The 16,397-nt window shown below is 35.0% G+C and overlaps 1 protein-coding gene across 2 annotated transcripts in view; it reads left to right on the top strand.

Moving 5' to 3' along the window:
* Positions 1 to 16,397, top strand: part of FOCAD (focadhesin) — a 150,977-nt gene that overhangs the window by 57,046 nt on the left and 77,534 nt on the right. For both annotated transcript variants that reach the window (XM_087957633.1, XM_026680279.2), the window contains exon 16: positions 13,379 to 13,513. In XM_087957633.1, coding sequence (XP_087813759.1) covers positions 13,379 to 13,513 — 135 coding nt within the window. The remainder of the gene's footprint in view (positions 1 to 13,378; positions 13,514 to 16,397) is intronic.

Here is a 16,397-nt window from a genome sequence, read left to right as displayed (position 1 = left end):
GCATTTGACTTCCATCTCCTTTGGTGCAGTAAAATAAGTCACTCAACAACATTGGCTGTATTCACAGTAGTTTGCAGTGTTATAAGGTCGCATGATGGTGTTATATGATGGTGTCAGGCTCCGGACACACCGCAACATGCGCCGGAGCCCAACAACGATGTCGGGCGGCAGGAGGAACTGCTATTTACCTTGATGCTGCCCCAGCCACCCCTATGGACAGACTAGGATGATGTCATCAGGAGGCAACAGGGAGATTGCAGCTGATAGTCGCACTGACTATGGAGAGACTAGGATGATGTCATCAGGAGGCGACAGAGATTGCAGCAGGCTGGGAATGGGTGGCAGCTACTGAATCTGGGACTGAAGGAGAGACGAGCGATGGCTGACGTTTGGAGGAGAATGGCCATGGTGGTGGATAATCTGGGCACAATCCCGGGATAATAAGGAAGGATAGTAAGCACACTGGTGAAGGGAGCTGCAGATTGGTAGATGTTAGTATAACAAAGGACCAGAAGTTAGGCAGATTAGATGAGTGGATGGGGCGGAACTAGGGTATTTAAAGCACTGAGAGGCAGTGGCTCTCAGCGCTGGCTTTATTTGGAAAAGTCCTTACTCGCTGTTGCATTGTTTTGGTTGCTGGAATAAAGCAAAGATTACTCCAAACTGTGAGTCCTGGCTGCTTTTTCCAGGTGGGAAACCAAGAAACCAGAGGCAGCTGAGAGATGGTTTTTCCAAAATCTGGAGGTTTTGGGCAAAAATGCCCATAGTGAATCATTTACTTAACAAGTGCCGCAAAAAAAAGAATGTAAACTTTGGTCTTGTCACATGTCCAGCTTGTTTTATAGCCATTACAGTTTAAGACTGTGATGGGCAGACTCCCATAAGTTGAGGATTATATACAATTATTACAAACCTCAAGAAGAGAAAAACCCTCACTGCATTGATATTGGTTCATTTTGACAAACTGATAGATTTCCTTCACAACAGGCTCAGGAAAATATTGTATAAGAGAACTTTCTCTGTGTTACAGGGCTTATAGGCTATTTCCATCAGAACTTACTCTGAGCAGAATATAATTTCTCCTCCATCCATTGGGGGTAAAAACAAAAGGCAGTATACAAGGTATAGTTAATTAAAACACCTTAACTATTTCCAGTTGCTCAAGGGATTTTTTTTTTTACTACAGTACATTATTTCTTGAGACCTGTTTGACTTCAGTCTGAGTTGTCTCTTCTTCCTTTCCTCTTTCCCTCCCTCCCTTTCTTCCTCCTCCTCCTCCTTGATATTTATACAAATATACGAATGCCATTTTTAGGAATAATAATAATTTGACTCTCAATTGAAGTATTCACAGTTTTGTCTAAGGTCTGACAAGAATTAAGTCCTCATTTTTCCAACTTTCTGCAAAGTGATACAGAATGGTCACATAGAAGAAGGTTAATATACTATAAAATACCTTTCAGATCTTCATGCAAGTTAGAATAAATTCGGAAAGTACTTATTACACTCATACAAGCCCACTGTATTTTTTATGATCTTTGTTGCTAACAGAAAGGTATATTAAATTTTATTTTCCTTTATGCAAATGGTTTCACTAACAATGTACTCTTCTATTCATGTCCATTCTCAGCTTTGGCAAGGATAATTAAAGCATTTTCTGGTTGAAAGTGTATATCAAATCAGTGTGTTCTTTGCACCGAAGCATAAAAAAAGACACTGTCAATAGTCCTGGAATCTGTGACATTAAATCCTTGTTAGTTCTTAGAGATGGAAATGATCTATTCATGCTAAAACAACAATAAAAGACGGAACAATAAGCACAAAGTTTAAAACAAACTTACAAAGACTGCTTGCACCCTCAGCCTTTGAACGCTGCCTGGAGTTACAAAGATGCTTTCTGATCAGTTATCGCTCTGTTGTGTCAGAACTAATAGGTGCCCCCATATTGAGGCACAAAACTACTTTCATCTTCTGCGACTCCTTGAGGGTGTTGTGTTCTCAAATAACAGCGATGTACAATTGAGCAATAACTATCCAGACACTGGGCATTTCCTGGGGATTCATGACCGAGAGAAAGAGTTCACTGCAAGCCGTTTATCACAAGACAGAATTGGCTGCTCCCCCGGAAATGCACCATACTAAGATCGTTACTGTAGTGCTGTTATTACCTTTGCATTTGTTTACATTTACCAAAATAATAATAATTTAGAAAAAAAAGGATAAATTTGATTTCTGTGTAACATGAGAACATTGACAATAGCTAATTCTCAATTTTGTTTCTTTATTCCAGAAAACTTGTTTTGCAGAAAGAGCAAATAAAACATTTGAATTTGAAGTCAAGTGTGTTAAAATAAATTTTTATTATAGAAATGTTTCAGTATGGATAGACATTTCCCTAAAGCTAGCCAGAATATATATGATTATATGCTTTAAATTGTGCATGGATTTTTATATTATATTCCAAAGGTATTTTAATAGTGTGGTGCTAAGATACCGCATTTCTGATTGGCTTCATTGTTACAAACTCAGAATGTTGTGTTTAACTTTATGAAATAGGAATATATGTTTGCATATAATGTTGCTGTATGACACATTTTTCATGTTGTAGCATACAATATATTCACCTTTTCCCAGACCAGTATTTTATTTGAGGTAATAATTACTGTATTAGTGCTATTGAATAGAGGAATTATAGAAACATTTCCCTTGATGTAGAAAACAATTCAAGCATAGATCAAAAGTAGAGGCTAACCTTATTGCTTTATAGGAAAAGATATTTAGTATACATTTACCAAAAAAAAAAAACCCCCCCCCCCCCCCCCCCCCCCCCCCCCCCCCCCCCCCCCCCCCCCCCCCCCCAAAAAAAAAAAAAAACCCCCCCCCCCCCCCCCAAAAAAAAAACCCCCCCCCCCCCCCCCCCCCCCCCCCCCCCCCCCCCCCCCCCCCCCCGGTTACCAAAAAACAAATAAGGGACACCCATGTTACAAAGTCCTAGGCAAAAAAACATGCTTTTAAGAGTGCTGATAAAATTATAGAATATGGTAGTTTTCTACTAATTTTTGTTAGCCCTTCACTTTGTAAGTATATTAGACTATAACTTGTTATTTTAGTGGCCCCCGTAAAAATAAAAAAAAAAAAAAAAAAAAAAACCCCCCCCCCCCCCCCCCCTTCCAGTTATCTGCTTAGTTAGTAGATCACTGCTTAGAGTAGTTGGGAATTTTCTGAGGTATACTTCAATATATTCAGAAGGCATGGGAAAAGGTTGTCCTGATTAGACCAATACTATCAAGTAAATAACATTGCTTGAGCAATTACACTGGATGAGCAATTATACTGGATAAACAGCCATAAAAGAAGACCTCAAAGTCCTTTGATCTACTCTTAAAATGCTAGGAAAATTGTATGGTATTGTTCAAAAATAAAATAGCATGTAATTCGATATGTCTTGGTAATAGAAGAAGACCTGACTTTTTGCTCTCATTTTTGGGTCGTACAACCTGCTTTTGTCTTTTGATGCTTTAGTGTCTCTGTTATTGTCACTATGTTTATGATAGCATGCTTTATAATGATTTATTTGATTTGGTTTTACCATAGTTTCCTGCTTTTATAGATTCCATTTTTCTACAAGCTCCTTAGGATAGTGAGTATAAATAAATGTGTATATATAAATAAATGTACTGCTTAAATCACCAGTGGATAAGAGTTGTAGTTCAATAACATCCAGAGCAGTGGGGATTCAATTTTTTTTACTACTGGTTCTGTGGGCGTGGCTTGGTGGGTGTGGAAGGGGAAGAATACTTTAAAATCTCCAGTCAGAGGTGAGATTTGCTGGTTCTCCGAACTCCTCAAAATTTCCGCTACCAGTTCTCTAGAACTGGTCAGAACCTGTGAATACCACCTCTGATCTGGAGGACTACTAATTATCATCCTTCCTCCAGATTATCAGTTTCAAGATATTCAGACCCTGACCTGTTACCAGTTGCTCTTTTTCTACCATTAAATGTTACCAACCCAGATTAACCTTTCCTTTACAATTCAGGATAAGACCACCTGTTTTTTCTGTGAAACTTGTTTTTTTACCATGATGGTTGTCTACTTACAATCCAATCATTAAACAACCTTCCAAACACTTATTTAAAAAAGAACTACTTACAACCTATTCTCAAATTTATGACTTCCTGTTTTGGACAGGTCACATGATCACATTTTGGGCACTTGGCAACCAGCTCACATTTTCAACCGGTTGCAGCATCCCATGGTCAGAGGACAATGATTTGTGATATTTAATGTTGGTTTCCAGCAAAAATAAGATCCAATTAGAAGGGGTTTGCCTAACAAGCATATGATTAAATTTATGATTGCAGGTGACTCACTTTATGACCATTGTAAAAATGGTCATAAAATTGAATTCATCATGTGCCTTATGACCGCAATGAGTTGCAACCAATGTAGTTATAAGTCAAGGGCTACCTGTAATATTTTTTTGTATAAAATAAATATCTGGGAGGGACTCCACAGCTCTAAACTCAACTTTATGTTATAGCACAGTTACCAATATAACATAATATAACATTTATACCCAACAAATTTTATCTTTACAATATGCAATATTTAAATTTTATAACATTTTCTTTACTATGGAAATTAGATAAATGAGTATGCTTTTCAGAATATATCCTGTGCCTTGAATGAGAATATACAATCTGATTATTAGTATCTCGGCTAATCTGAGATTCTTATTGGATAAATATAAGATGATTTTTAAAACTGTAATGCTGGAGTTGCAAAAATCATAACCTATCTTTAATCCACCCTGATCTTTCTTTCTTTCTTTCTTTCTTTCTTTCTTTCTTTCTTTCTTTCTTTCTTTCTTTCTTTCTTTCTTTCTTTCTTTCTTTCTTTCTTTCTTTCTTTCTTTCTTTCTTTCTTTCTTTCTTTCTTTCTCCATTGATTTACTGTATCTCAACAAAATTCCAAGGGCATTTGGAAAAGATCAGTAGCTTTAAAAGCTAGGGAAATTTTGACTTTGTCTGTTATGAACAAGGGGAACCCAACCACCAGCAGAGAAGCCTGGCTGACTGGCTGCAAATCACGATTGGTGAATGAACCCCACTGAGCTGGAAATAATACCGTGACTCAAAGTATGATAATCATCAATGCTATTATGTTACCTTGGTGAATATCTGTCTTGATTTAGGTTTTGATTTTTTAAAAAAAGCATTAATCTTTTTTTATAGTGTTTCAACTTAAAGGACCCTGGGGGCCGGGGGCCAGATGTCACGCTTAAAGTTGCTCTGTGATAAGACGATAACTATGGTGCATGTTTTGAACTATAAACATGTAAAACTGAGGAACTTTGTTGAGGAACATTTATGCCAGTGTTTAAATAGGATGATTTCATTACAGTTTGTAGAGACTGGGAAATGGTTCTGGAGTGAGAGTGCCCTAGATGAGCAACTTTTTAGGGGCCAATTTAAAGCTTTGCGACTGTATGCTGGAGAAAACTTAAATTTGTTTAAAATTAAAATTCTTTGAAAATTGAACTGTGTTAAGAATTAAGTTAATATATTTATCAGTGTTATAAATTTAATATGTACATGCAGCATGTGTTCAGTAACATATCCATGCTATCACATTAAATAATGCAGTTCAACAGGACAGTTTAGAATAACTGGCTGAATTTGGCCCTAACCTGCTGATCGTGTATCTCTGCCCTAGTGAATATACAGTCCTTTTGAAAGCCATCACTGAGTGTAATGTTTTGTGGATACATTTATTATTTTGAAAAAAAGTCAACCTTTTAAGATACAGATTATTAGATTAGATGTTGCAGTCTAACTGAATATTCCAGTTTAAAACCAGCACTCCTCAACAAGCAATCAAATTCACTTTCTTATCCTCAAGTTTAAGAGAATTATTCCTTTTTCACTTTCATTTAACAGTGGTATATCTTTTTAATGATGATGGTTAGCAAACATGTGTTTTAACTCTTGTTGTATCTCTTTCTTCCCTTTATATAATTATTCTGATCTGGGGATCATATTAGGCATTTCCTCTGATAGTAAATCAATATTTTGGCTAATTGGAAAGTATTCAGAGAGCAGCTTAATATAGAGGTGTTTGGAAGACAAATGGGAGAACAGTCAGAAGGAACTGTGTATATTTACCCTGAAGGGTGGGGAAGATAAAGATTAAAGGGTCATAGAAAGTCATCATTGTATATAAACTTATCTCAAAGGATCTCAGGCAGAAAACAATGCTGACACACTTAGTGTGGTCAAAAGTAACACTTAAGGATCTGTAATCTTAAATCCAGAGCAAGTTTGATATAAAAGTTAGAAACCAAGAGACTGTGAGTACTTTGTAAAATATTTTTGTTTTATTATTTTATAATATAAAATACAAAAGTACAAATGCAAATATTAGAAAAAATAGGGGAGAGAAAAGAGAAGAGAAAAGTGCAGGAAAAAAAGGAAAAAGAAAGAAAAGACATTGACTTCCGACTCCCATTGGCACAGTAGAATAAGAAGTAACATTGAACCTCAATTTTTTACTTTTACATAATAGTATAAACTAGCCATTTCTATACCAACAGATCCATCTAATCAGTAAAATCCAAAATCAAATTTCATTTTTTTCCACCTCAAGCACAAAGTCCAGCAATGGTTTCCAAGTAGAAGTAAAAGTAATTGTGTGTTTTTTTCTTTTATCAAAGTAGTCAATTTAGTCATCTCTGCTAACTCCATCAGGTTTTGCAACTAGTCATTGTGGGGATTAAAGTGTGCTGTCATTTTTGTGCATAAAGTAATCTTGCTGCCATCAACATATATAACATATAACTAAAAGGAAAAAAAAATCCAAGTCTTTTTCCATTAAAACCAAGAGAAAAGTTTCTAATGTTAGCTTTATACTTAGCTACAATGTTACTTTGAGAATCTTCTTTATTAGAATATGAATCCTACTCCAATATTTCTTTGCTTTATCACATGTCCACCATAAAGGATAAAAAGTCCCTTTTTTACATTTACATTTCCAACATTCATTTGAAATACCTTTATACATTCCTGTATTTACACTTGTAATTTAACGTAAATTTTAAAACTTTCGTCCACATATTCTCCCATTGTTCAAGCTTCACATTGTATCCAAAGTTCCTTCCCACTGAATCATACAATGTTTTACATATTCACTTTCCAAATTCAAATTCAATTATGTTTTATAGACCCTAATATGTTCATCACTACCACACAGGAGGATTTCCAATCCATTTTTAAGATAGTCAAACCCATAGCTCTTTTTGTCTAATTTAAATCTTCCTTTCAGTTGTAAATATGTAAACCAATGGCAGACATGTCCTTCTGATTCTAGCTCTTCCTTAGACCTGAGGATAGGATCACCACAATTAAAAGTCCAGCTTTGCCACCATTTCTTTTCTAAAAAAAGTTTCCTGGGGGAGGGACACCCAAAGAGGTATCCTCAAAGAAAACCTTGTTTTATATTTATTCCAAACTCTTAGAATGGCACGTCTAGCAAAGTGAGTGTTAAAAATCAACATTTTCTTTAACCTTGTCATACCATAAATAACCATGCCATCCAAATCTTAATTCATAACCTTCTAAATCAAGTAGCCTCTTATTCTGGAGGTTCACCTACTCTTTTGGCTAGACCAAACACCAAGCATCAACATACCGTTTCAGTGTCTCTTTGTTGGATTGTAACATGACTAGATAGCTAAAAGTGTTCAGACTGACTGTGAATAACCCAAGGTTGGCTTCTGTTTATAGACTATACACATGCACTCACTCATTCACAAACATACTCTTTTACAGAGATTTTTTGGTGATTTTTATTTTGTGTGCTTTCCAAAAGCACCAAAAAGTGTAACTATTTTGCAAAGTTAATGTTCCTATCCTCCAGATAGGAATTCATATTAAGTAAGAATTCTTTGGGACCATGACACAATTATTCCCAGGTGAGTCAATATGAAATTGAAGTCTGATGCTGCTAACAAAGGTAAAATATTTACTTACTTGTTACTAGTGCTAAGATCTGCTCTTGTAGACTTGATCGGTGTCGGTGTGTTGCCATCACCTCATTGGCCAGTCTCTGGATCTTGATGTAAAATTATAAAAGAATTTACAATCTTAAATGACATACTTCTAAAATAATAGTCATTTATAAGAATGTCTCTTTAATAATTTCTTAATGAATTTTTTTTGCAAAATAAAAAATGTTGGTGTCATTTTATACTAAAACACACAGAGACACAACAGACACAACAGATTCACTGTTCTTTCCATTTTTTTGGTGGTATAATGTATTGATTAATAATTTTTTCAATTAGTTTGTAAATAAATATGATTTCTCCCAATTTCAGGATTTTGTTTTCATTTTCTCTTTTGCCTATATACATTCTCCACATGAATTGTTCTGTCTAGTTATTGAGATCAATGTTTTCTAAAGTGGAGGTGGAGAAATGTCATTTTCACTCAACATATAATCAGATTAAGTTTCAGTAGCTGTCAACATGAGTTACACTGGAATTGTCTTCATGGATCCATCTGTTCGTTAAAAGGACTTAACTCAATAGGAGTCCTTAAAAGCTTTATCGTTACTGATTTTGAAATGGTTCCTCTAAAGTATTTCTACAGCCGCCAAAGTGGCTGTTTAATTCTGATGCCCAGGGTTTTGATTTTTTTCTAGCATAAAATATTGCTATAGTGATTTCATTAACTCATTATCTTTTCAATATGAGCATCCCAGAGACAATGTCAACTCATTTATCTGCCGATACAGATATTTGATTCTCCCACTTGGCAGAGACAATTGCAAGTTTCTTACAATTTTGTATAGATTATAAACTGTTTTTGGCATCTACTTCCTTGATTTTGAATAAAAACCAGATGTATAACCCTAACTTAGACACTACTTTGTCGTCTTCCCCTTAGTATCATCTTGCTGTTTTAATTTTTGCAAGGATATATATTATTTTTTCTAGCCAATTTTTCTTGTCAACATTTCTGCTGCCATTACAGCATAGATTTGATTGGTTCATGATAATTGCAGGCAACTGGCAGAAACCTGCAGATATGATAATAATGTCTGAAAAGTTGAAATTCCTGAAGGGAACTTTTATGCATTTCTGTGCATGGATTGACCCCAGGGAAATCCATTGAAGTCTTCATTACAATGGTTTACTCCCTGCAGAGATTCGGGGGGGACTTCCAGCCTTGAAGGAAAACTAAAGGAGAAACCAGATTAACTATCAAAAAAGTACATTAGTGGTTGCTTGATCTATTTCTTCCAGTTATGATCTTACTTAGTATATTTCCAACTGGCCAAAAGGATGAGGGATATGTTAGACAACTTAGGAAACTTGTGTCTCTTGAAAATTTCAGAAACTTGGAATATGGAATAAATTTTTGGAAAAAAAGTGGTCAATATTTACAGTTTTATTATTATTAGATTTTTATCCTGTCTTTTTTTACATATATAACTCAAAGCAGTGAACATACTTAATCTTCTTGCCTCTTCTTTTCTCAACAACAAGCCTGTGGGATAGGTTGGATTGAGAGAGAGACACAAGCCCAAAGTCACCCAACTAGCTTTCATGCCTATGAGAGGCCTAAAATTCATAATATCCTGCTTTTTAGGGCAGCATCTAGCAACTAAAGAGAACCGGCTCTCAGCTGATGCTGCTATGATGCATTTATAATAAGAAAAGTGTAAGCCTCACCATTTTAATTCTAACAAAATAACAAATTATACATTAACAATCTCATTCTTATGGGGAGGCAATGGGAAAACATCAGTATTGAAGTGGAACTACTGCTATATTGCTGATTTTTTAAAAAACACATATTCAATAAAGTTTGCTTTAAAAAAATAAAAAACACAAAACACTGTTTAGCTGGATCAAAATGTACACATTAAGGAAAGAAATGAAGTAAAACTGCTTAGTCTATAATATTACCTCCCTTGGTAAAACCATAAAACTGAAATGAACATTTTACAATATATTTATTACCTTTTGGGAGCAGCTATTAACATCCTTGTTTCCTCTATATGTGACATTGCCATCTATGTTGAATTGCAGTTATTATCTACTCTGGAGTTCTTCAGATTTCTAAGAACTACAACTTCTAGACTTCCTGGTAGGTAAGGGTGTTGACAATACAGTTGGGAATCCTGAAACTCAAATCTCTAATTAAAATTTTAAAATGTGTGATTTTTTTGATATAATATCTAAAGAAGAACTTCAATATAGCAAAGAACATATGAATTTCATACTAAAAAATAAAAAGGAGACACCTAGAGCTGAGGTGGCGCAGTGGTTGGAGTGCAATACTGCATGCTACTTCTGCTGACTGCCGGCTGCCTGCAATTTGGCAGTTCAAATCTCACCAGGCTCAAGGTTGACTCAGCCTTCCATCCTTCAAAGGTGGTTAAAATGAGGACCCAGATTGTTGGGGGCAAGATGCTAACTCTGTAAACCACTCAAAGAGCACTGTAAAGCACTGTAAAGTGGTATATAAGTCTAAGTGCTATTGCTATTGCTATTATAGATCATGAAATACAGTACTTTTAAAACTTGCCCCATGTTAATAAGATAGTGACATTTATTCATACACAGCATTCTTCAAAAACTCTATTGTTCCCAAGATTGCACATTAATGATTTGCTTGATGGCTTCTTCAGTCATGACCATGTAATAAAATTCTGTTGGGCAGTGGATGGATATATGTTGTTGTGTTTACTGACTAGAGCTTAGATTTCTGTGTTTAAAAATCATTTGACTTAATAAATGATATTAATACCACCTTGACATCTAGTAATACATTGCCTAGTCTAAATGTGCATTACACCTCTCTAAATTATTGCTTTTCTTGAATTTCATTCATATAGCACTCTGGGGGCACATCTAGAAAACAAACTGCTTCAGCATTGACTTACTAAGCTATAATTTTGAAGCAAGTAGGCTCATGCATGGACACAAGTTGCAGTCTTGTTAGATTCAAAAACTGCTGTCATTATAAAATAGTAGCATATTTCTTTTAAAAAAATCTTTTATATCAAAATATGAAGTCTTGAAAATGTATGGATTTAAAGGCTGCAAATTCCACAGGGGCTTCTGAGATGGTAAAATGTTGAAGCAGAAGCAACTTTTATTGTAGTAGCTTGTCCTGGGTCAATAATGGTCAGATAATTAGTAATGAATACAATTAGATTGCCTAAAAGTCATAAATTTTGCGATGAGTAAATGTGCAGCTCCATTGATTTATGCACAAATGGGGACAACATATTAGCATAACTCTATTATTTATAGGTTTTTTTTTTTTTTATTAGGGCTATATTTATTCAAATCTTTGAGTTCTACTAAAACTGCTTCTTTAGAATCTTACCTCCAGTGACAGATGGTGCTCACTTTGTTCAGAGATTTTTGCCAAACATTTTTCATTTTTGATAATGTGTGATGCAAACAGTTTCAGATATGATTCATCTTTTTTACTGTTAATATTAATGTATTTTAAGGGAATGTTAATGAATTGTAGTTCTGACTAGAACTTTTTCAAATTGGTATCCTTTTAATGGTAAATTGCTATTTCCAACTATAAAAAAAACCTACCTGTTTCACCAAAATTGATTTTATATATGAACCAGATTTTACTATTTTGTTGATGGATCTTTTCTTATCTATTGACACAAAGGATTTTGTATCACTCTAACAATGATCCGGCAAGGGCTACTTTCTAGTTATGAATAAATACAACAAATTTGTGATAATTATTTGAGAATTCTTCTTTAGAATAGGCTCCCTGAATGTATCTGTCTACATTATTTATTCCTTCTAATTATTGGGATTTAGGCAATACTATATTGTCTTTCAGGGTAATCACTGTATTAGATACCCATGCATAGAATGATGTGAACGTGCCTGAGAAAAATGGATTTCGATTGTGCATATGGCATGCTAGCCAAAATGTGCCCGAACAGATTTGTATTGCATGATTTACCATTAGCAGGGAATACTGCATGTGGCATAGGTGTGGCTAAAGATGTTAACCTTGTCTACATTGTTCTAAATTTGACGTCAAGTAGATCACAGATATGAGCAGTATCTGTGGGCTCATCTATGATGACCATGGCATATTAGAATGTAAGAGGAATAAATCAAAATAGAACACGATTAATTAGAAAAAAGAGAAAAAGAAGGAAGGAGGGAGGAAAGAAGGAAGATGAAAGAGAAAGAACTAACTAGAGATTAATAAAAATAGTCAGATTTGAAAGAAACTAAAAGTATAAGAACTTTTAGAAAGTGAAAAAAATGAGCCCTGATTAAAAAAGGATTTTAAGATAGATTAAAGGCATGAATGGAAAATGGACATAAGGAAATTTTATGCCAGGAATAGAGAACATAATTATTTTAGTGTGTGCCACAATGTGGAGTTAATGGAAAATATAAATGATTATCAAAAGAAGCAAAACTATGCATAAACAATATGCTCTGACCACTTTACTCATCTTGTTATATGGGAGTGAGAGTTATACTGTATATCAGGAGAAACAAAAAGAACGTTCAATTCAATAGGAGAGATATATTTAATGTGGAAAACAAGTACAGTCAAGAATGAGGCCTGAATGAATATGGATATATGAAAGTGACTGAGTAGCATGGAAAATAAATATGATGGGTTGGTCTATAGAATTATTGGTGATTAAATTGCAAAACAAATATGAAGAAGGGTGAATGGATTGAGAGGATGGGAAAACCAGGCAATTTGTGGGAGTTGATGAGATCCTGAAAAAGACAGATGAGAATTTTAATAAAGCAAAGGCAATGTTTGCTGCAGTCTATGGGCATGCTGGAAGGAAGAATGGCTTACAAGAACAAAAAAGTATGTAGTGAGTGCTGTTGATGTAAACTAGTTCTAGCTGAGTTTGTTTTTCTTATGTCATGCCTTTAATTTCTTTTGCTTACTATTTTTACTCCCATTCTATGTTTTGCATAATATTGCCTAAATCAAAAGGGAATTGTATGATGGTATATATGCATGTCATTTATGCTTTTCAGTCCCAAGGCATTGGATATAGTCAGTCAGTTGAAGCTAACAAGATCTGGATTTCATTAATACCTTTACTATATCCATAAATATCAACCGTATAACATGGACTTAATTTTGGTTAAATTTTAGTTGCTTAATAATAATTGAGTTTCTATCTGAAACATGGCACTTCTGGTTTACAATGAGAGCCTACAAGATGTAATTTGTAAGTGCTACTTCTAATCCATATATCATATATTTTTAAACATATTTTAAACACACACACAGAGACAGACTGTGTGATGCTAAAAGAAGCCTTTGTTTCTCTGTTCCAGGTTGTTTGCATTCGCTCTACATGGAATGCCCTCTCACCAAAACTGAGCTGTGATACCCGGCCACTTATTTTGAAAACCCTCAATGAATTATTCTCTCTAGTCCCTTCGTTAATGGTGAATTCGACTGAATATGAGGTATGCGTCTCATACTGGCCTGCTTTTTTAAAAATCCGTAATTTTAAATAAGGCAGTCAAGTGAGTACCTCCTTGAAGATTGTTTATGAACATAAGTGAAGGAAACTGAACTGCAGAGTCGAGGCAGTGTTCTAATGACACTATTGGAAAGCAGTACCGCCAGATTTCCTTTGCTATTTTCCATTCAACTTTTGAAGGATTGTTATTTTTATAGACAACGGACAACCTTGGTGTTCTTCAAAAAAGCTAAGCAGGATTGGTCTTCATTAGATTGGTCCTCATTAGTATTTGGATAGCAGATCACTTTGAATTGAAAAATATTCCAACAGATAGCAGTGGCAAAACGTTTTTTTGTTGTTGCCAGTACTCTAAAGCAGACTTTATCTTTACCTCTAAGTAAAATGCATTAACTATATTGGAGATTTGAGATGTGGGTCAGACCAATCATAGAAACTACTCAGGGTCAGAACTAATGTTTATAGGTATCTTCGTCTTACGACCACAATTGAGCCCAAAATTTCTGTTGCTAAGCGAGACAGTTGTAAAGTGACCTTTGTGCTCTTTTTATGAATGTTTTTGCCATAGTTATTAAATGAACCATGACAGTTGCTAATTTAATAACACAGTTGTTAAGTGAATCTGGCTTCCCCATTGACTTTGCTTGTCAGAAGGTTGCAAAAGGAGATCACATGACCCCAGGACACTGCAACCGTCGTAAATATAAGTCAGTTGCCAAGTGTCTAAATTTTGGTCACATGACCATGGGGGATGCTGCAACGGGCATAAGTAGAAAAATGGTCATAGGACACTTTTTCAGTGCCGTTGTAATTTTGGTCACTAAACAAACCATTGTAAGTCAAGGACTACCTATATATTGGTTATCATTTCATAGCTGAGTAGCGATTAAAACTAGAATGGACTGAAGAGCTGAAGGTTTTTATGATCATTTTGTTAAAGTTGAAAGTCTGGTACTTTCATGGAACTATTGAGGATTTCTTAAAAACTTATGAAAAAGGAATCATATTCAGGAAGAATCAATCTAAATAGGTATTTGCCCTTAGTGTTCTCATTGGCTGGAACCATCTATATAATCAGTTAATTTTAAATAGTTTTGTTTGCCACAAGTAAATAAGACTGCTCCAGATTAGACCAAAAGCTTATCTACCTCAGCATTTGATTCTAACGAAACCATCCTAAATACTTCCATGGACACAATATGAATGTATTAGCACTCTCTCCTTATGTTGCCTAGCAACTAGTATTCAGAGGCATACTGCATTTTATAAATAATCTGCAAGTAGCTAGTTGGATAACTCTATTCTGTACAAATTCGACTGTTAAATGTCTAAAAGATTTCAAATGTTAATTCCGCCAAGCATGCTATTTTCTTCTTGAGGTGAAAACCTCCAAATAATTTAACCTTTTGTTATTGGAGAGTTTGTACAACACTGTAATCATTTGGGTGGTGCTTTTCTGCATTTTTCCTGCCTGCATTTTTTAAAAAGTAAATGAGCAGAATTGTACTAATGCTATATAATTGAATCAAATCTTGTAACAGTGGCAGTTAGGTATTCAATTTATTTCATAAAATGCCAATCTAATGTGAAAGAGTTATGAAAAAGACAAATTCCATTTTATACGCCTATACATACACCTAAGGTGATTGCTTGGTATATTTTTGTATATTTTAGTTATACAGGTAGTCCTCAACTTGCAATCACAATTGAGTCCAAAATTTCTGTTGCTGAACAAGACTCTTAAATAATGTTTCCCCCATTTTCAGACCTTTCTTGCCACAGTTGTTAAGTGAATCACTGCAGTTGTTAAATTAGTAACCTGGTTATTAAGTGAAACTGGCTTCCTCATTTCCTTTGCTTATCAGAAGGTCGCAAAATGTGATCATGTGATCACGGGACCTTGCAACCATCCTAAACACATGACAGTTGCCAAGCATCCTAATTTTGATGATTTGACCATGGGGATGATGCAACAGTCCTAAGTGTGAAAAACGGACATAAGTCACTTTTTCCAGGGCCTTTGTAATTTTGAATGGTCACTAAATGAATGGTTGTAAGTTGAGGACAGTAATGTTGGGCTTCAATTTGTTTTGTTTTGTCCTGATGGAAATAATGGTCGCGAGGAGAGGAGAGTCTCCTCGACTGACCCAAAGAAAACCCCTCCATCTGAACTAAAAAGAGAACCACCAGCGTGGCTAAATTGAAGCCGGGAAGGCAGCTGAGACAGAAGTGAAAAAGAGAGGAAAGATCTTGTAACAGTGTGCTTAGCCTTGGTAAGAATCACTCCAATTTCTGCAGTGGAATTTTCCTTGGAAAGTGGGACTCAAAGGATTAACAATCCTTTGCAATTAACGATTGGAAGTGACTGTCAGATTTAGTAAAGAAAAAAAGATATTGCAGCTAGAAGTAACTTTAAAAGTAAAGGCAGATTGGATTGGTTAACCCAAATTTCTGGACTGTATTTTTACTACTGAAGTTGAAGAACTTTGGGAAACTATTGGAAAACAATCTTATTCAGAGACATATTGATTGTAGTTAAAGTGTTTTAATTCAGCGAGTTTTGCTCTCTTTCAATAATCCAGCGTGCTTTTTGAACATCCTGTTACAGCCTATTGTTTACAGCGTAATAGCAGCAGCCATCGGAGCAATAAATTCCTCCCACCCAGTAAATAACAGCTGCTAGTAAAACAATTAACCCTTTCCTTACAGATTCTCAATACTACCTCATTACTTTAATCAAACACTGATTAATTCATTACCTCAAAACTTACAGCTTTTCTACCTCATTACCTATATCAATGATTAGATAATCAATTTCTATAAAATAATTTATTAATGGTTTAATTGATTTATTGTTTTAATTGATT

Source organism: Notechis scutatus, chromosome 2 (assembly GCF_049901735.1).
Source record: "Notechis scutatus isolate UNSWTSFEM ecotype Mainland chromosome 2, rNotScu1.2, whole genome shotgun sequence".
NCBI classification, from domain to species: domain Eukaryota; kingdom Metazoa; phylum Chordata; class Lepidosauria; order Squamata; family Elapidae; genus Notechis; species Notechis scutatus.
The sequence above is the reverse complement of the archived record's forward strand: the minus strand, read 5'-3'. Positions and strand labels throughout refer to the sequence as shown.